We start from the raw sequence: 21,060 nt of genomic DNA, 5'->3' as shown, positions 1-21,060 counted from the left end.
ATCTTGTTTCTGCTGAAATTTTTACATTGAAATATCTATCTTGATGTAAAAAGATAACTTTTTATTTTGCAGTGAAGACAAGGCCTTGGTAGCAGAATGCTTAGTGGAGGAAAGAATGATGGAACTAATATATTGCCTTCCTTTTCACAAGCATTTACCAGTTAATCATCAAAACACCCCAAACAAAATACGTTTTTCAGTATTATTTTTATAATTTTGTAAATGGGAAAAAAATTAAAAAGGTTAAGCAAGGAAAACTGAGAGTTACTGATTTCCTAGGGAGTGCTCAGAGCACACATCAGTATAAAAATTACACATCAACTATAAGAGCCAATTCCTTAAAAGTGTAACATGCAAATAGCAGACTAAGGTGTGACTCTACTACATGCTATAACTGAAAGAAATTAGAGAAGTCTTAGATGTTATTTGTAGCAATAATAGTTAAAAACCTTCCATGTAGAAGTGTTGGGTATTTTTTTGTTAAGTAACTAAAATCACACCCAACTGGATTTGCAGACTTGCATGGCAATGTTTATAAACATATCACATATTATGTTAGTTTCAAAATGTGACTTTTGTGTGTGCTGCTCTCTGTTCTGTTACCATCTTCTAGAAAGGAGGATTGAGACTGAAAGGTCATTTGGAAGAAGTCTGGTTTCAGAAAGGAATGGATGGGGAACAGAGTGCAGCTCTACTGTTTTCTATGATTTAGGTAAATATTTAGTGTTCTAAATTTCATCCTAACCTGCTCCTGCAGTGCAGAGTTTGTAGCATCAAGTTTCTGTTCTAATGAGAACACTTGCTCTTCATACTTCTGCTTGAGTGATGCAACTATGGTCTCATGCTGTTCTCTGGCTCGCTGAAGAGAGTCAGAACGCCGAAGCTCTAACAGCTGCTGCTGCATGCTTTCCATGGTTAACTCTGCCACTTTGGATTGTTTGAATAGCTGCAAAAACGCACGATATACAAGTACTTCAGTATTTCAGGGAAAAAAGCTGTGTACAAACAAAAGCTTCAACAGAAACGACGGCACAGTTAAAAATGCATTTTCATAGATTCCAGAGCCAGAATGGACCACTATGCTAATCTGCTCTGACCTCCTGCGTAACTTTCCCAAAACAGTGCACACGCATCTCACAGCATAATCACAAGAAGTTTAAAAAAAAAAAGTCACTGATTATATTACGACACAAGTCAAAGCAAATACAGTTCTCCTAAGTCAGTTCGGACTTCATCCTCTTCTAAGAAGAGATCAGCCCCATTGGAAATCATGTGTGTGTAAACACGTGAGGCTAAATTATAAAGAGCTCTTCACAACTCCATTTCCAACCAGAAGTGTGTGTATGTTACTAAAAATGCAATATTGTAGGATCCATTTTTAACAGGATGAGCTAGCAGGAACCAGCAGCAGGTTGGAGCATGTGTCTCCTTGGGTGTGTTCTGATGCAGTTGGGGTACTCTGGCTCTGTTCTTAAATATTGTTTGGACTTTATGCTTACGTATCTTTTTTGATAAAAAGTTTAATGCAGTGGTTTTCAATCTGTGATCCGCTTGTAGCCCAATCAGCACACAGTTACAGCCTATATGACATCCTCAGGGCCATACAGGTAGTATCAATATTGGATGAATGCTGCCCACATAAACACATAAAAGCTGCATATGTGGCCCACAAGGCTGTGGGAAGATAGGATACCCCGAAGGCTGTCCTAACCATATTGTAGGATCAAATGGCCCCTGTGACCTGAGTATTAGGGGGGAGTTGGGGTGCAAGCCACCCCCCTCTGTTCCTTAGCCAGGTTCTGCAATGGTACAGTGAGGAATTAGGTCCACATTCATTTAGCCAATCACAGTTTTGCCTTGTGTAAGATTTGACCACTTATGTTTAAGCAAATCCCTCCACCACATAGGAATAGATTGGAGGTAAACTTCAAGATTTCAAATGATTTGTCAATGAGTTCTTCGATCTAGAAGTATCTGAACAGTTCATGGCCTTAAGAGATAGGAGCATCAGGGAAAAGTCCTGTCTTTTTAGAAAGCTGGGGCTGCATTCTAATAAAGTTGCTTCTACCCCCCATCCATCAAAATGGGACTAAAATAAATTTCTGTGGTCTCTGAGTAGATTGTTACACTCTTGCTCCTGGATTGGATGACATGAAATAATGGGGGGGAAAGGAGACCAGCATCATATGGTATGTAAGAAAGTTGATATGCTTCCTAAAACCATTCTTTAGTCACTTTTGACCTTGAGGAGTTGCAAAATCCTCAGGTTCTGCATGTGTTCTATCAGATAGTGACATCATACGCCACACACACGTTTGGTTTTTTTTAAAACAGAAAATCAAATGAGATTTCCTTTATGACCCAAATTATGTCCCTCCCTCCTCAATAGCTGGAAGGCATTTAAAGACCATTATAAATCTGGTTAATGGTGTCCAAGTGCATCACAGGCAGTACAAAATTCAGAATTTCCAATATATTTAACTTTCGGAAAGAAAAATAGCCTGTTTTGAGTCATGGAATCAGAGTAGCAACAGAGAAGGCCTTATAAAGCATCCAGAGAAGTATGCCAGACAGGAAAAAACACAAAAACTAACTAAGTGCTCAAATTAATCCATATAAGAGATGCTATTGACATCTTTCTAAAAGGTTCTGATAAGTCAAAATAGTTTTTTCATTAAGGTCTGACTCCCCTCTCAGCTAATGTGACTATTTTAAAGACCAATGATATTGGTGATTCGAAAACAAGATGTTAAACAATATTCTTTGTCATTACAGAAGCTTCATCTTGAACATGCAGCTGTGAAAGAATAACACTCCATTTTAGCCACTGCATCTTTTTTTAAGGCAAGGTTAACAGATAGTAAGACTTTTGATATTCAAAGTAAAAGATACATCACTAGAAGAATCAAGACATTTGAGAAACTATGGATTTTATACTTCAAGATTGCAATTACAAAACTATGGAATAAATAACTATGTAAAATGGCGAGGTCATATTTACCTCTCTTACTAAGTCCTTTGTGTCAAGAGTCCACAAGATTTAAAAAGTGGGGACATTTAGCTAATTCACGGTCTGGATTATAAATTAGACATTGTAATCTAGGATATATTACACTAGAAGTTCCAACTCATTAGTCATATACTCAGAGTCTTAAATAAGGCTGGCTGGCATGCCCATAAGAGTAAAATAACCTTTGTTAAATTTAAGATTAACTTTTGCATCATAAGTACAACTACAGAAATTTCCCAGTTAAAGATAATAGTTACAATACCTGCTCCTCGTTGGCAGTAAACGTTTGAATTTGGCTTTCAAGTGCTTTAATTTGACCTTCAAGATGTACCTCTCGTTCTTTTCCATTTTGATACAGTTTTTGGGATTCCTGTAGGCTGAGAGCCAAGCCATCCTTTTCATCTTACAAGAGAAATAAATATTTAGGCATTATGGGAGTTATGAGAGGAGTTCAACAACAAATCTTTCTGGAGGGATTTCCATGTGGTACCTGGGTCTGGGAGCATAACACCCAATTGGTTGGAGGAAGCATAGCAGGATCTCCCAAAAGTGCTGCTAGCAACAACCAGGCCAGCAGAGGGGCAGGGAGAGGCCCAGCCAGGATCCACTGCAGCCTAAAGCAGCCTATTATAAGAAAACACTTGCACAAGCAACCAGCACCATCAAATGTGGCAGGGGGCAGGATGGAGGAAACAAAATAGGACCTCCCAAAAGAGAAAGAACAGGGACTTGTCTAGAAACAGGAAGGAATGTCAGCAGATTGGCCATTATTTTGTCTGCTGTTTGCTTTTTCTGCCCAACTATATTGCCACCCCTTCCCCTCCCTACCCACACAAACTCCTCTCCTTTCTTTCCCTCCCACCTTACCTCACTCCTGCCCCCACATAAAGAAGTTAAGACATCAAAGTGTGTACCCATCATCACTGAACACTGTCCAAGTTGTGTCTGTCTCTCATCCTTTGTCTAACTTTTTATTTTTAGACTGTTTGGACTCTCTGGGGCAGGGACCACATCATCCTGTATGCTTCTACAGAGCCTAACACAGTGCAGCTCCAGATCCTAATGGAAGTCTTTGGGCAGTACTGCACCCATTCTCTCCAGGATGCTCACATTAGGTATCACCATGAAGTTTAAAGAATTTCACTATATGGCTATCAATATAAAATAGTTGTTAAAAGTTAAAATAAAACCCAGAGAGGTATTAAATGAGGCCTCAGTTTGGGAAAGCACTTAAAGTTAAGTAAATAGAATGCTTTCTGGGATCAAGACCTTAATATGGTAACAATAGGCACAAGTAGTTCAGCAATCATTGCTCACTGCACCCAAGTTACCAGGTCTCTCTGGAAACAGTGGGCGTATTAACAGATCTAGAGGAAGCACTTGGTTACTCTCTTCAGCTGAAAGTAAAGGTACTACAAAAGCAGCAATTCATCAGGAAAGAGGAGAGGACTATTCCCCCCCCTTTTTTTCTTCTACCATTATTAAAATGAGAGGGGCTATGTAAGTAAATCAAGAATTCTCTAGCCAATATTTTAGAATTGGGATCCAGATTAGGGTAGTGTAGTGAATTTAATAATCATAAAGATTAGATATGGTGGGTAATGTGTGTCAAACAAATGAGAAAGTACAGCAGGATTTTACCAAGATTGAATTTGACACGTTTACTGAATTTCTCTCTTTTTCTTATAGTTATCCATTAATTAGGTTTCTTGCACTTTCCTCTGAAATATCCAATATTGGCCACTGTCAGAGATCACTGCTCTGATCTAAATGTGGCTGTTCCTATATTCTTTAAAAAAAGTATAAGCTGAAGAGTGAAAAATGCTTCAGTGTAAGCCTTCAGCTAAACACAAGGGAGCTAAATCTCTGCTGTGTTGTACCTGTTTTAAGAGAGTGAGTACAGAGGGGGTTTAAAATGCCAGCAAAACAGAATTCAATTGTTTGAACTGCTGATAGTGTTTCTACACCCCCATTGTGTAAGTGACTACAAAAGGGGTAGGTGCGAAGGTGCAAATGGGGCAGGGGAAAATCAGGTTCCGATTCTGAACCCAAGTCAAGTTTGCAGGTACAATCAATGTATGTTGCAGTGTGTTAAACAGAAATTGATGAGCACATTTAAAGCTTAGACCTCAGTAAATTCTAGAAATTAAAGCTCCATATACACTTTTGTTTTACCTTTGACCATTGCAAGCTGATGATTCAGATACCTAATCTGCTGTGCACTCTTTTCCATCTTTTCATTAAGTTCTTCCAGTTGTCTCTCTCTTGCTTTATTAAGAACTTGAAGTTGAAGAATCTGCATATTGTCCACAGAATCTGTCAAAGTTTAAAATATAACTAACTTTCAAACAAGCTAGCTTTTGAAGAGTGTGAGACATTCTTACAGTATGATTAACTAGTCTGAATTAGATAATAAGATCTTTGAACCAGGAACCATTTATCTTCTGAACAGTGCCAAATCCATAGTTGGTGTACACTATGGAACTCAAAAACAGATAAAAATTATACAACTTGCACCAGCTCACAGTCACACCCCCTTAGGCCTGAATTACAACGTTAGCTAAAACTCCACACAACTATCACCAATGAACAGAGAGCTCACATGTAAACACTAGTGTACTGTAAATACTCAGAGTTCCCAGTCATCTAGAGAGTTTTGACAGTTCTCCACTAAACCTACAGATTTGACATTATAAACATTTATTGGACAGGAAGGCAAACCACTAAGGGACAAATCTTGTAAGGAGCAGAGTGACTCCGAACAGGTGCTGAGCACTGAGTACTATTAGGCCATGTATACACTATGAGTGATACAGCCATATAGCTATAGTATTGTAGCTATGATGCTGTAACCCCATAGTGTAGACACAGACTACAATGCTGGAAAGGGTTTTTCAGTCACTATATAAACACCACCGCCCTGAGCAACAGTAGCTAGGTAGACTGAGGCATTCTTCTGTTGACCTACTGTGTCTACCGGGGGATTAGGTCAGCATAGCTACAGTACGTGGGGGTATGGATTTTTCTCACCCCAAAGCATGATGTCAAAGGTTCAAGTGCAGATCAAGTCTTAGCTCCCATAGCAATCAATGGGACAAGAGCCATCAGCAGAATAAAATAATTCAGTCTTTACTCAGGCAAATCCCCACTGGTCAATAGTAAATATTTTGATGCATTTAAAACTGAATATTCTGATCAAAAGAAATGGTCAATTCTTATTTTCATTGTAATAGGAAGAAGATAATACCACCTCAACAGGCTATCCCTCAGTAAAAATTTAGAGTAGAGGTTAAGATAGATCTACGGTATTGCTCTATTTTTCCTTTATCCTTTTGTTTTTACAAAGCCTAGGATAAAATCCTGGCCCCACTGAAGTCTTCAGTGGGACCTGAATTTCACCCAAGGATAATCATCAAAGCTTGAAGTAGATAACACTTACTCTCATCAGTACCCAAAAACTCCCGTTGCATCTCTTCAAACACTTCATTTCTTCTTGTTGCTTCTTGCGTTATTGGGACTTTTTGCTGAATGGCATTTTGATATGGTTTATATGTTACTTTGTAAGATTCCACATTTTGGCCATTAGCAACTTCAGATGCACCAAATTGCTGTTGTACAACAGATAAATAAGGACAAATGAATTAAAGCTACCCTCATCTTGCAAAGAAAAAGTATTTCCCGTTTTGGATTTACAAGGTTTGATATTAAAAAGAGTTGCAGAGGCTCATTATTTAGATTCCAATCCAGCAAAGCACTTAAGTAGGTATGTACTCCCATTGAAATCAGAAAGACTACACACATGCTTTAATGTTTCATTGAATGGGGCTCACCGGCAAAGTTTACAGTCAATACGAAAACAGCACATCTAGTACCAGTTTGTGCTAAATTATTTAATAAATAAAACTAAAAAATACATTTTATGCTTGAAACTAATTAACTCTGAGTTACTTTTATATGATAAATTGACTGCAGAAGCATATGTTGTAACAACTGGAGACAGAATCAAAGAAATGTAGGACTGAAACAGACCTTGAGAAGCCAAGTCCATACCCTTGCACTGAGGCAGGACCAAATAAACCTCGACCATCCCGGACACAAATTTGTCTACTCTGTTCTAAAAAACCTCCAGTGATGGGGATTCAATAAGTAATAGAATAAGTTACCAAGGGTGGTTAACTATTCTTATAGTTAGAAAATTTTCCCCCATATTTAACCTAAGTCTCCCTTGCTTACTAATTAAGCCCAATATGTCTTGACCTATCTTCAGTGGACATAGAGGACAATTGATCACCATCCTCTTTATAACAGCCTTTAGCATATTTGAAGACTTCTCTCTCACCAACAGAAGTTGGTCCAATAAAAGATATTACCTAATCCACCTTGTCTCTTTAATATCCTGGGACCACCATAGCTACAATTACACTGCATAGATCACATCCCCAACTCAGTCTTTTCTCAAGACTAAACATGCCCAGTTTTTTTAAACCTTTCCTCATAGGTCAGGTCCTCTATTTTTGTTGTTCTCCTCTGCTCTCTCTCCAATATATCCACACCTTTCCCAAAGCATGGTGCCCAGAACTGGACACAGTACTCCAGCTGAGGCCTCATGAGTGCAGAATAGAGCACAACAATTACCTCCCATGTTTTAGATACAACATGTTTTAGATCCTGTTATTACGCCAGAATAATATTAGCCTTTTTCACAACTGCATCACATTGTTGGCTTATACTTAATTTGTGATCTACTATAACCCCCAGATCCTTTTCAGCAGTATTCTCCAGTTATTTCCCATTTTGTGTCTGTGCATTTGTTTTTCTCTCTAAGTGTAATACTTTGCATTAAATCTATATCTTCTAAGATGAAAGCAGCTAAAATTACTACTCTAGCATCAGCAACCAAACAACAAAGAAATAAATCAATATTTGAAATACCTTCAGATGTTCCTTTGGAGCATCTGTAATCTTTACTACTTTGCTTTGTTGGTTATTAAATTCCTGCATATGGCCATTTGTGTATGGTCTAAAATTTTCTGGGAAATTATATACATTGTCCTGTTGGCAATGACTTGGTGCATTATACCCATCTCTGCCGAGATATACATCAGGATCTTCACTTTGTCTGCCAGGGTAGTCCTCTTTAATTTCGTACATGCATCTTTCTTTGTCCGCATTGTGCTGGTCAGTCCAATTACTGGCATGTGTTTCACCATGATTATTTCCTTGATCATACAGGAACTGTTCCGGATACAAATTCTGTCCCTGTTCATAGCCCTATGAACAGATTAGAGAGTTGATATTATTCCTTACCTGAACTGTTGTCTTATGTTTTTCCTCTTAGACAACAAGCTTGTCAGGACAGGCAACATGCATTACTATTTTTTGTAAAGCACCACGTAAATTAATAATGTACCCTATAAATTACTAGATCAAAAACAAGCTACTCTGAATGAGAAGACCCTGTTATTGGGTAACAATTTTCTCAGGTACTTACACTTTGGGGATTAGTTATCAACAGATGGTCATTCCACCTGACCTCATGCTCCCAGGGTTCATGTGCTCTATAGAAAGAGAAAGAAAATATATTAAACATTAGTAACCCTACTGGTATATTTAACATGTTATGTAGATGTTCTCAAAAAAAGAACTAGACTAAACTATTTAACATCTACTCCATTTATTGTGGAACCTAAGACCAGATTAAAGTTGTGGTATACTCCCATTTTTCTTTAGTTGTTTGTACACCATCTGCCCATAGGTGGAGCTTCAGCTTCACCACACTACTTTTAAAAGCATGCAAAATAAATACCAAGAAAATTTAACTTTCTTACTGTTCTGCATCCTCATGTATGCTACAATCAGAGTAATTAGAGAGCTGGTCTCCACTATCATCCAGCATATCATGGGGAAGGTCTGTTAATAGTTGTTGCAACTGAAATCAGACAAATAATATATGTTATGCACACATTAATACAGTACATAGACTCAATTTACTCATGCTCTTTTGAAAACATACGCTTAAACGTCATAAGTTAAATGTCATACACATCTTAGAGGCACACCACATTCACATGAAACCCAATTTTCCCTTCATTGAGAGGATACCACTCAGTTACAAAAGGGCTACCATGGCAACTTAAGGATGCCTATTTGTTGGGGGAGTTACTACCCTAGTGAATTCTCTAGCAGATATCTGTAAGAAGAGACCTGTGCTGAACAGTCACTGGACTGCACGTCACATAACAGAGTCTCTTTTTGGAGGGTTAACTTGCTGAAACTTTTCCACCCATGCTAAGGTGCACTCCTTCGGTGCTACTACCTCAGCATGATTAGTTAGCTGATAATAGGTGAGGGTTTAGCAGTCCAACACTTGCTGCTATGAAGCGTATAGAGTGGAGTGGTGATTACAGAGTGCTCCACTCAATGATAGTATACACAGAAAACCAGAGTGCTGCAGTAATCAAAGATCTGCCTATATGTTCAAGCAGAACAGGGAGCAAGGCAGCCAGGCACTAATGGAGAAAATCCAACAAACTCAAATCCAGAAAAAGAAAGTTGTGTTGCCCTTGCAGCAGTCAAGGAGAAGAATGGAAATGGTGATGATTAATGTTCTAAGTTACTGTACATCGAGACTATACAATGAAATCAAAATTGTAACATGTAAATGTGTCACCTTCCCCACTTACGTGTAATTTACCAGAGTATACTCAGCCTCAGAACCTCTATTCACTAGACGGATTAAAGGTGAGTTGATTGATGGTGAGAAACTATCAATTAGATGACTGAATACATCAACAGGTCTTCCAGGGAAGAGACTAGTACAGCAAGAAAGTGTCCTTCAAAATATTAGCCAATAATTTTAATGGCAATAACTGCAATCTTGAAGGTTAATATACTATTCACTCAACCGGACGGAGAGTGCTGTTAGAACAATGGCAGGATAGGTATGCAAAATATCTGGAAAAATACTGGTGTATAAATTGTGCATAAGATGAACTTTAGGCAAAAGATTTGGCCTTATTTCTGGTCAAGTCATCTTTTGAGACTCAAGAGGTGTCATTGCTGTGCAACCTACAACATTTCGCTTAGAAGAGCATCTCTGACTTGTGCCCAAGAGTTGTAGTCGTGGGGCAAAGGCAGTTATTGCTCCCCAGACTGACTGCTGCACCTACCAGCTATACAGTATGCCATATATGCTGTCTATTCACAAGTCAAGGCTACTTTATTTAGAAAGTTTACTGTGTAAATTAGTGTATGGGGAGGTTATACTTTATTCTATATGTAAATATACAGCAGTCAAACCAAGAATGACTGTCAGATAAAAATTCAGAACAATAATAGTACTTATATTGTGTTTTGCACTTTCAAAGTACTGAATAAACATTAATTAAGCCTCACAACTCCCCCATGAGGAAGGAGGTGTTTATACTGCTTCAGTCAGTGTAATGATTGAAATAATATAGTATAAAAAGACTGCACTCTTTTAAATAGTGTCTTTTAAATAAATAAATAAATAAATAAATCATGAGATAGCTAAATGACATGCCAAAGGCAAAGCTTCAACAAGCTAAATCACCTTAAAGTTATTGGGAGAAAGGTGCCAAAACACCTTTTTAAAATTCACTATCACGTTGTCTTTCCCAAAGCATTCTACTCTGATCTTTCCCATATTTAGTCATTCCCTTTGCCCATAGAAATTAATTTTAAAAAATAAAAGTAAAATAATCTTCTGTACTTACTTGAAGTAAGGAATCCTGTATAGAATGTACCTGTTCTTCCAAGCCTTCAGAAAGGTTTCTGTACATAGCCATATATTGACCCTCACTTGGCAGATCTGGGCAGTACATTGTCTTTTTCTCAAAAGGATACTACATATAATCAGTTATTGCATCTAGTGCCTGCACCCGAACTTTGTTCTTCTCCAAACTAGCAGACAAAGTCTACACATACTTGTTAATTAGAGCAGAAACAGCTGCTATATATGAAGTACAAAAAGAAGAAACTATCTCAGAGTAGCAGTTACTACCATGAGAAAAGAAAGAATATTTAATGTAACCCCCCCCACCCCCACCCCCAAAAACCAACAAAATCTTTCAGGTCAAACTTTCCCAAAATGATAAATCTCTGCTTAAAAAACAAAACACACACTGACAGACTCACCTACTTCCTAAGACCTCTCTCTCTCTCTAACACACACACACACACACACACACACACACACACACACACAAGCTAGAAGTGAGGGGAAAACATCTTTCTAAACCTATAAAGGATACCACCACCTCATCACCTAAATCTTTGTTTGTTTCCAGACACTCAATAATTCTATCAACTAATTATACTACAAATCAAGCACCTTCTACTCTTTCAACCTGAGACAATACAATATAAAATTATAGTAATAACTCTGAAGCCTACAGCAAAGTACCAAAGAAAAGGAAGAAAGACAAGATGCCTTCTGCAGTGTTCTGCTCTATTCAGACCGAAAGGACAAACTTCTCCTTCCCTTCAAAACCTTGCTGGACTTTCAGAGATTTCTCTAGCTTTATTGCTTCCAGCCTGAGGAGATCAGGAATGGAAAGCAGCAGCATTCAAAGTAGCAAGACTTTCCTTTTCCCTAATCACAACCGGGAAGTACTACTACATCAGCAAATTTACTGGCCTCACCTTGGGGCAGTGACTTAAATCTGGCAGAAGGAATTGAAGAGCAGTGAGTGTATGATGTAGTACACTGACAGTCTGCAGAAGAATGCTGAGCACCCATCAAGAGTTAGTACAGTAGAAGGATGTCAGGGAGATTCCTAAACCTGAGCTATTCTTTTTAGGTGACAAATCTGAGGAACTGTCTCAGATTGAGATATCAATGGAGAAGGTTTGGCAACAAATTGATAAATTAAACAGTAATAAGTCACCAGGACCACATGGCATCCACCTAAGAGTTCTGAAGGAACTCAAATGTGAAATTGCAGAGCTGCTAACTGTATGCAACCTATCATTTAAATCAGCTTCTGTACCAGATGACTGGAGGATAGCTAACGTGACGCCAATTTTTAAAAACGCTCCAGAGGCGATACCTGCAATTATAGGCCAGTATGCTTAACTTCAGTACCCAGCCAAATTGGTTGAAACTATAGTAAAGAACAGAATTATCTCACATAGATAAATACAATTTATTTGGGAAGAGTCAACATAGTTTTTGTAAAGGGAAATCATGCCTTGCCAATCTATTAGAATTATTTGAGCGGGGTCAACAAGCATATGGAAAAAGGTGATCCAATGGATATAGTGTACTTAGATTTTCAGAAAGACTCTAACAAGGTCCCTCACCAAAGCCTCCTAAACAAAGTAAGCGGTCATGGGATAAGAGGGAAGGTCTTCTCCTGGATCAGTAACTAGTTAAAAGACAGGAAACAAAGGATAGGAATAAATGGTCAGTTTTCAGAATGGAGAAAGATAAATAGTGATGTCCCCAAAGGTCTGTACTGGGACCAGTACTGTTCAATATATTCATAAGTGATCTGGAAGAAGGGGTAAAAAGCGTGGTGGCAAAATTTGCAGATGATACAAAACTACTTAGCTATTTTAAGTCCAAAGCAGACTGCGAAGAGTTACAAAATCTCAAAAGTTTGGGTGACTGGGCAACAAAATGGCAGATGAAATTCAATGTTAATAAATGCAAAGTAAATGCAAATTGGAAAACATAATCCCAACAATACTGATAAAATGATGGGGTCTAACTTAGCTGTCACCACTCAAGAAAGAAATCTTGGAGTCATTGTGAATAGTTCTCTGAAAACAACCACTCAATGTGCAGCAGCAGTCAAAAAAGCTAACAGAATGTTGGGAATCATTAAGGATAGATGATAAGATAGAAAATATCATATTGCCACTTTATAAATCCATGGTACGCCCACATCTTGAATACTATGTGAAGATCTGGTCGCCCTATCTCAAAAAAAGATATATTGGAATTGGAAAAGGTACAGAAAATGGCAACTAAAATGATTAGGGGTACGGAAAAGCTTCCATGTAAGGAGAGATCCATAAGACTGGGAATTGTCAGCCTGGAAAAGAGACGATGAAGGGGGAATATAATAGAGGTCTATAAAATCGTGAATGGTGTGGACAAAGTAAATAAGGAAGTGTTATTTACTCCTCGTAACACAAAAACTAGGGATCACCAAATAAAATGAATAGGCAGCAGGTTTAAAACAAACAAAAGAAGTATTTCTTCACACAATGTACAGTCAACCTATGGAACTCCTTTGCCAGAGGATGTTGTGAAGGCTAAGACTATAACGGGGTTCAAAAAAGAACTAGATAAGTTCATGGAGGATAGGTCCATCGATGGCTATTAGCCATGATAGGCAGGGATTACTGTTTGCCAGAGGCTGGGAATGGCTGACGGGATGGATCACTTGATGATTACCTGTTCCATTCATTCCCTCTGAAGCACCTGGCATTGGCCACTGTCAGAAGACAGGATACTGGGCTAGATGGACCATTGGTCTGACCCAGTATGGCCATTCTTATGTTCTTAAATAGCCTCAATACAAGGAAAAGGTCATCCACTAGCATCTCTTCAGTACACTATTCATGAAGGCTTTGCCAACTCTGCCCCTCCTCACATCACACCACCAATGCAGTGTCCTGGGAATACCACACACCTGCCACCCTAGGTAACAACAGCATTGATAGATTACCACAACAAAAAAATAAGCCCCATCCCCATATCACCATGGCAGAAAACATAAGCTGATGCAAAACGAATGAGACACAAGGAATTCTTTCATAGAATACACCTTAGCCATAGTATACATCAATAGAGACCTCTTAATAAAAGATCACCCACCACTGAAGTATATGGAACATTAATTGTTTTGTTCATCTCCTCTCAGTTCAGGCACACTGCATCTCTCACTGTAAAGAACTATTAATATCCATAACCAAGGAGAGGGGCACTGACGCTACTGCTACAAAGAGAAGCAAAATAATTTTTGTGTAACAAGATCAAGTGATGCAGTTAATTGTTCCCAAGTCTAATCTTTATTATCCAAGTTTACATAAAGCATAGAACACTTCACCATGGGACAAATACGGCCTCAACGTCCGCAAGGGCAAAGAGTTCCCCCACACAGCAGAACAGGTATGACCAATCCTCTCAGTGCCCCTTTTCATTAAAGGATAAAGATGAATAGTCCAACTGCTACATAACTACAACAATTGTTGTACTGCTGTCAGAAACTCTCTTCTCACAACCCAAACACACACACATCAATCTTTAAGTGGCATAGTTCACAATGTTCCTGAAACAACTGACCTTGGGAAGTCAAGAAATGTGCCTTCATCTAGTATAAGTGTCCAAAAAAATAAAATAAAAGGAACTAAAAACCTAAAAACCCTTCAGCTGTTTCTAGTGAGATCATAGACAAAAGTAAACTCAAGCGGATTGTGATGTCACCATAACCTTGTCTCCCCTGACAACATTAAACCTTATTTTAAAGTAGGTGGGGATGCACGCAGGAAGAAATGGAAAATAAATTTTGCTGTCTTAGTTATACGTTAAGTAACCCAAGTTTAAATTTGGCTAGAATACTGAAATTAACATTACTAACTCTCCTGAAAAGTGTTGCAGTGATCAAAATATTGCCATTATCAATTAAATAGCATTATTACAGAAACGTAGCTCCTCCAAAGGTCAGCCTGTGCTAGGGAACTTTGGCATTTCTATAAAACATTATTAGTGTCCACACACAAGAGTGCTTGTGATATATTATGAGATATTACAAGAGCCATCGTGTCTTTTGACTGCAGAGAAGACCCTAAAAAGGGTGTGAGTGACACAGCAAGAGAGCAACGATAAATTAAACCTGCACAGGGATTAGAGAATCAGGGAATATTCCCTGGACACTGTGTGAAAGCTATGTAGCAATTTGTTTGTGCTGTGTGTGCTTGGGCAAGAACACATCTAGACATTTATACTGCCCTCCTCTCTGAGAGATCCAAGTCCTAACCTTCCACCAGTTCAGGGATCTGACTTTCTTTAAAACTTGGCAGCAAAGATTTGCTGCTTAATATTTTTTATATTTAATGTACATCACTTTAATAGATTATAATAAGTACTCCTTAGATTGCCAATTTCATATTTAATTTTTAAATAGGTTTTTTAAGAAAGTAAACCTGTATTGAAATTTAAATAAAAGTGTGACAATTTTCATTTAAAAAATAATCAGTTTTTAGCCAACCTGAAAGCATCCAAATATCCAGATAAGGAAGTGCCTCAACTCCAAAATGAAAATATTAAAACATTTTTTGTCACACCAGCAAGCCAGTAACCAGAGCAGAAAATGCTCTCCAACCCCTACCAAAATTTTAGCCTCTTAAGTAAGTAATCTTAACAAGGGAAGAGGTTGCTGAGAAATAACCACAGTTCTCATGTGATGGAGGCCTTTAGCTTCCAGTCTCATGTATTCAATATGTGCAGTTCTCACAAATACTGCACGTTCTGTTGTGAGTTTCCTTCCTTAAAAAGTAGGATCTCATCTCTTTTTGACATTTGGTGTAATTCTTTTAAAAACTAAGTACTGTAGTATTGTATGCTGTGTTCTCCTGACAGCCTTGGGAATTAATTCAGATTTATAAACCTTCAAAATAAATACAACTGTGGATAAAAGAAATGAAAAGGAAAGAGCTAAACAAGATTTACGTGATTTCTTTGCTTTCACCTCTTGCTCTCTTGCATAGTCCTCCTGGTCATATTCGTCTTCTTCTTCATGTTGAGTTTGTAGAGCTCCACCATCAAAGTCAAGTGACATTGTTTTCTAATAACAAAATTTTTGTTGTCCAACTTGTTTAAAACCTATCACAGGAGGAGGAAAAAATTACATGAGAAACAACAAAAATCAAGGAGACATGCAGCAAAAAGTTTACTTAAAATATGTACTGCATTAACTAGATCTTCCACTGTAGCATCTCACTGTATTAGTAATACTTTTTAATTTCTAAGAATTCAGTGTTTTAGAAATTAAAACATTTAAATAAATGACATTTAGACGTCAAAGTGTTTAGCCTTTAATCATTACATGAACATTTAAATAAGCAGTTCACTTAAGATTACTTCCTTGGAATGTAAGTTTTTCAAAACTTTGGGCCTCTAGGGAATTAGTATCACTCAGTATATGTGGATAAAGGCTACTTTCTATTAATCTTGTTTTTGTTTTGTTTTTATAGTTCAAGTAACTGATGTAAAAAAAGCTGGAAATATGCTGCTGCCAAAGCACTGGTACAAACCATAACAGAAACAAAAGAAGTCCCCGGTCAATTAAAGAATTTTGACCAGCCTTAATTAGCTGCTTAGGAATTTAAGTCCCTTCTTATCAACTACAAGTGGCAATACCAGAATTATTGAAGCAGCTTTTACAGCACTTTTACACCTACCCTCCCCCTCTCCTTTTTGGAGAAACAGTTGTAAACATGTTGCTATTCCCACTTCACCCCCAAACAATAGGTTTAGTAAAGGCATCATTCCCAAATTAAGGAAAGCAGATGACATCCAGTTGGAATCAACAGTATAACCAAGTTTTGTACATAATTAGCTGAAAGATGTTTGCCTGCTCATACATAATCCGAGTATTTCCTAAAGCATAAACAACATTCATCCCAAAATTTCCTTCAAAATATGCATATGGTTACTTCAGTGATTAATGCTGCGGCATCATTCACAGAAGGATGGCAAAGTATGTGGCAGTTGAGCTTACTGGCTGCAACAAGTCCTCATCTACCCCTTCTTCAGCCTCTCTTTTTAAAGCCTCTCTACTGAATAGATCTTGCACCTGTGTCTGCAGCTACTGATAATTCCCAAGCCACAGCAGTGAAATGGACCCAATTTTTGTCAGTTTTCAATACAGCTATTCAGAACTCTGTGGGTAGCAGTAAAATAGACCAAAAAAAAAGTGGGTGAGGTGATATCTTTTATTGGACCAACATCTGTTGGTGAAAGAGAGAAGCTTTTGAGCTACACAGAGCTCTTCTTCAGGTCTGGTCAGTTTTCATTTTACTGCAGTTTGACAAAGTGATAAGCAGTAAATAAGGCACGGGAGCAGTCTGCAGACTTAGGAAGACAGAAATGCAATAGTTTAGCCTGATTTCAGAAAAGTGATCTTTGTAAGAATATTTTATATGAAAGCCTATTGTATTACATTTAGGTGCATCTGGGCAGCTTCCAAAAGTACATAATGATAGGACTAACATCTGTCATGTGTGGTTCATTCCCTCTCTCCTACTTTCCCCAGAATGAGAATTGTGTGCAGAATGATATTTTGGTAGGGATGTTTTATTTATGTTATTATGTACATGCTCTTTTTAAAAATATTAGAAGAGGCAAGGTCAAATAAGAGCACCTTGCACATCCAACAAAAGGTAGTGAAGTTTGTGATGGTCATTCCAAGCTTGAATCCTGCAGAAGATGCTAGCACCTACTCACCATAAATACACTTATTTTTTCAAGTCCTGCGCACATAATCAGAGTGCACACATTCATCTTTTAATCACAAGTACAAACATAACAGCTGCTCACTATACACATATTATTAGATCTATTGGCAAGCCTCCCTTTTCTAAAGTTACTTCAGGGTTAAGAGAAATACCATCAGCTTATAAATTACAGCTGGGATTTTCAGAGAGAGGTAAGGGTAGCACCCACTACCTACTCAATTTCAGAGACATATAGATGACCTCTGAAATCCCCAGTGTACATTTCTAACTAAAGATTTCTTTACCTATTATATAGTTATAAATAACAGCCAAGATGACTACAACTAAAAGGTAGCAGGATAATTCTTTGTTGTTCAGTTTCTTTATTTTGTGTTTTTGCAGTACTTTGTGTAAATAATCAGGTTCACTCTTTTGATGAGGATCAGTGGCGCTTCCTTCCTGATGCACAGTTTGTAGGAATTTGGTATTGTTCTAACTTCCCCTTGCTAGAAAGATGCTCATAGACCAGTGTGACAGTCTTCAAGGTTTTTGGCTTTTCCGCCATAAAGAATCAAGATATACTACCCATAACTTGATCTGAAGGACAACTGACTTTTTTAATCAACTAAAAATAGAGAGCATCCCTTTTACTTCTGCCAAAGCAGCTCTCGCTACACAGCGATGAGAAAAAAAAATCCACGTCAAACATCAGTGGCGCTCTACAATGGCTGCAAGGCCACTACCGTATTTTATTACACAGTGGCCTTAAACACGAGTGGAGTTTAAGAATGTTTAGAGTCCAGCGGCCGTGAGCCTGAGTGTGACTGTGGGCGCAGTCCACACCCACACCCGGGTCCCTATTGACTTCAGTGAGGCCCCAGCAGGCACAGGGCTCCGTCCACGCCAGGGGAGTCACCCTCAGGCTCAATGCCTCCCTCACGGCGCAGGCGGCGAGCTGCCAGGAGGCCCCATGGCAACAGCAGCAGAACGGGGGGACCCGAAAGCTAGAAGGGACACGCCCGTGGCCGGAGTTTGCCGCCCGGTGGCGCATCCCTCTCCCTGTTGCCCTGGAAGCGCCGGCGCTGAGGAAGGCGGGAGGGACGAGGCCCCGCTCGCTCGGCAGGGCCCAGGCCTCCAACTGGGGGCTGTACCAAGCCCCCGGGCGGGCAGGGAACGGGGCTCGCGCGCCCCGCGATGGAGGCAGGGGAAAGGCACAGCCCGCGCTCAGGGGTCCCTCCCAGCGGAAGGTTCCCACTCCCGATAGGACCCCGGAAGGGGAGCAGAGCCGGGCCCGCACCGTTACTCACCAGGGCCTACTCAGAGCGATACGGTTATTCGCTTTGTTCCAAGTCCATCACATCCCACCGGTAACCTTCCGTTCCGCGTGACAACCTAACAAACTTCCTTTGGGTGATAGCCGAATCCTCCAATCAGCGACCGGAACACCGTTCTCCGCCCTTAGCGTGCCCCGCTTTGGGGGCGGGACTTACTTATCCCGTCCCACTCATGTGCGGTTGCGCCGTAAACCCCAGTGTTTGCCGTTTGAAAACAGGCGCGGGGGGCCGCGGGAAGCGTGGCTGCTCTCTGATTGGCTGGGAGCTTAGCCAATGGCTGGTAGGGACGGGTTTTACCTGCGCTGCTGCTGGCCCTTCCCTTGCCTTAGCCCCCTGCTTGTCCCTACTGTGCATCCCAGAGCCAGGCCTGAAACAGGAGGATTTCATTTTGAAGCCAGGCCCCTCAGGAGGGGATGAGGTGGGACATCTCGAATTGTGCACACACCAGGGGTCTGCCCTGTAAAGTTATGAAAGCACCATGTGATGCCATCACCACACAACATGGTGGTGCCATAGCAACAGGATGTCATCCTGACCTGGCATCAAGACAGGGTGTCATTGCACCATGCAATGACACTAAAGCAAGAGCCGATGACATAGCAACCCACGACCCTGTTAGGCTGAAAGGTGATGACATCACAGAGATGACATCTGATGGGAGTTCTGAAACAGTTTAAAATTAGCCATTTGAGTGCAGCCTGTGGTTGACTTTAAATTGATTTTTGCTTGATTTCTTTATAAGTCTCAATGGGAGACAGGGTTTGTGAATAATGCTACATATCATATACTTGTAACATTTCCCCTTCGCTGACACCACTGTCCGATTTGGACACACAGGTTGTCCCTCTGCCGAATAGTAGCAGATGGCTGGAGCCTTACAGGTTGGCTTGCCAGAGGCGGATAGGCATCACTTCAGATACTTTGTGGGGGTCAAATTCCAGTCCCTCCCCCTGCAGGGACTGCATCCTGGTCCCTGCTCACCTCTACCCACAGGGTCCTCCCACAGGGACTCCAGGTTACATTCAGGCATGGAGTCCGATCTCTCAGCCACACAGTGCATGAGCCAGTGCCTCCAGGAGCTGAGTTCTAAGTGGAGTGCTCTGCAGTCTGCTATGTTAGAATGCATTCTCTGTCTACCAGGTCACACCACCATTTAACCTGGGTACTCCTCCATCTAGCCAAATCTGAGTGGTGTTTTGATCCCTTGGGCCCTCTCACAATCTCATTCACAGAAATTTCCTGTTTTGTGGGATGGCTGGGTCAAACTTCTATGCTCTTGCAATCACAGAGCTGAAAAGACACTCGGGGCTGCTTCAGCAGTACAGGACCAAAAATTGCTTAAAAGTGGTCAAGCAATGGCTCCCTGGCTCCATTTGGATTTTTGAGCAAGTGCAAAACCTGGAGGGGGCACATTTTGGCGCTAATTACTGGGCATAGTTTAAGTGTAGCTGGTTATTAACACACACACACTAGTTCAAAGTGGTAAAAACAATATTCAGACAATCCCTACTTTCAGCCCACCAGCACCAATGCTCAATTCTCAGAGAATAACTGCTTCAAGAGCTGATTATAATCAGAGACCATGGCAAAAACAAAACCCTTCTGCTACTCAAAGAATGCCACAGACACTGCCGGTAGCATAAATTTGCATAACAAAATTAACAACACTAAGGGACTTCCCTGGTATGGATTATTTGCTCACCTGCTAAGAAAAAGAATGTAGAAGAAATATGTGTAAGAGCACCATCTGTTGACACCTTCCATAAACAGCATAATTTCACTGCTTAAAACAACATAAAGTATCAATTTTGGAAGTCCTGATAGCAGAGATGTACTGAGGCAGATAAGAGCACACAGTTAGTTGTGTGTGTTATAACATTTTATTTATTGAAATGATCCAAATACAAATTTGAATTTGTTCAAGCAATTTTCTATCATTTCAGTGGAATCTGCATTCACTTTGATAAAGGGACGGAAATGCTGTGCATTGCGAAGATGGCTTCCCTAAGTACATCTGTGTCCTTCCTAGTGGGGCTTAGTGACATCTTAATAATTAGCACAGATAGAGCTTTACATACATTAAACAATTCTTACAACTTCAGTTGCAAAGTAATATCCCCATGGGCACAGAAAGGTGCATAGACATGCTTGCCAGTTCATGCTACAGACTTTTCTCAGAGGCTGTAACATGCTTTTCAGGCAAAAATTTGCAGAGAAACTTTCTAGAATTCTGCCACAGTGCACAGG

At 39.7% G+C, this 21,060-nt stretch overlaps 1 protein-coding gene across 5 annotated transcripts in view; it reads right to left on the bottom strand.

Moving 5' to 3' along the window:
• CEP152 (centrosomal protein 152) overlaps nt 1–18,907 on the bottom strand; it is a 51,891-nt gene extending 32,984 nt beyond the window's left edge. For 4 of the 5 annotated variants that reach the window (XM_067555797.1, XM_067555799.1, XM_067555798.1 and 1 more), the window contains exons 1-9: nt 18,787–18,907; nt 15,733–15,866; nt 8,839–8,939; nt 8,502–8,568; nt 7,943–8,281; nt 6,450–6,618; nt 5,186–5,326; nt 3,273–3,412; nt 746–946 (exon numbers count right to left, since the gene is read on the bottom strand). In XM_067555797.1, coding sequence (XP_067411898.1) covers nt 746–946; nt 3,273–3,412; nt 5,186–5,326; nt 6,450–6,618; nt 7,943–8,281; nt 8,502–8,568; nt 8,839–8,939; nt 15,733–15,822 — 1,248 coding nt within the window. In that variant the 5' untranslated portion in view covers nt 15,823–15,866; nt 18,787–18,907. Of the gene's footprint in view, nt 1–745; nt 947–3,272; nt 3,413–5,185; nt 5,327–6,449; nt 6,619–7,942; nt 8,282–8,501; nt 8,569–8,838; nt 8,940–15,732; nt 15,867–18,786 lie in introns of those variants that run through there. The other variant, XM_067555800.1, reaches the window with a different exon arrangement.
• Between the last annotated feature and the right edge of the window lie 2,153 nt (nt 18,908–21,060).

Source organism: Emydura macquarii, unplaced genomic scaffold, assembly GCF_026122565.2.
Source record: "Emydura macquarii macquarii isolate MOO-44397 ecotype Brisbane River unplaced genomic scaffold, CSIRO-AGI_Emac_v2 contig_1644, whole genome shotgun sequence".
Classification (NCBI taxonomy): domain Eukaryota; kingdom Metazoa; phylum Chordata; order Testudines; family Chelidae; genus Emydura; species Emydura macquarii.
The sequence above is the reverse complement of the archived record's forward strand: the minus strand, read 5'-3'. Positions and strand labels throughout refer to the sequence as shown.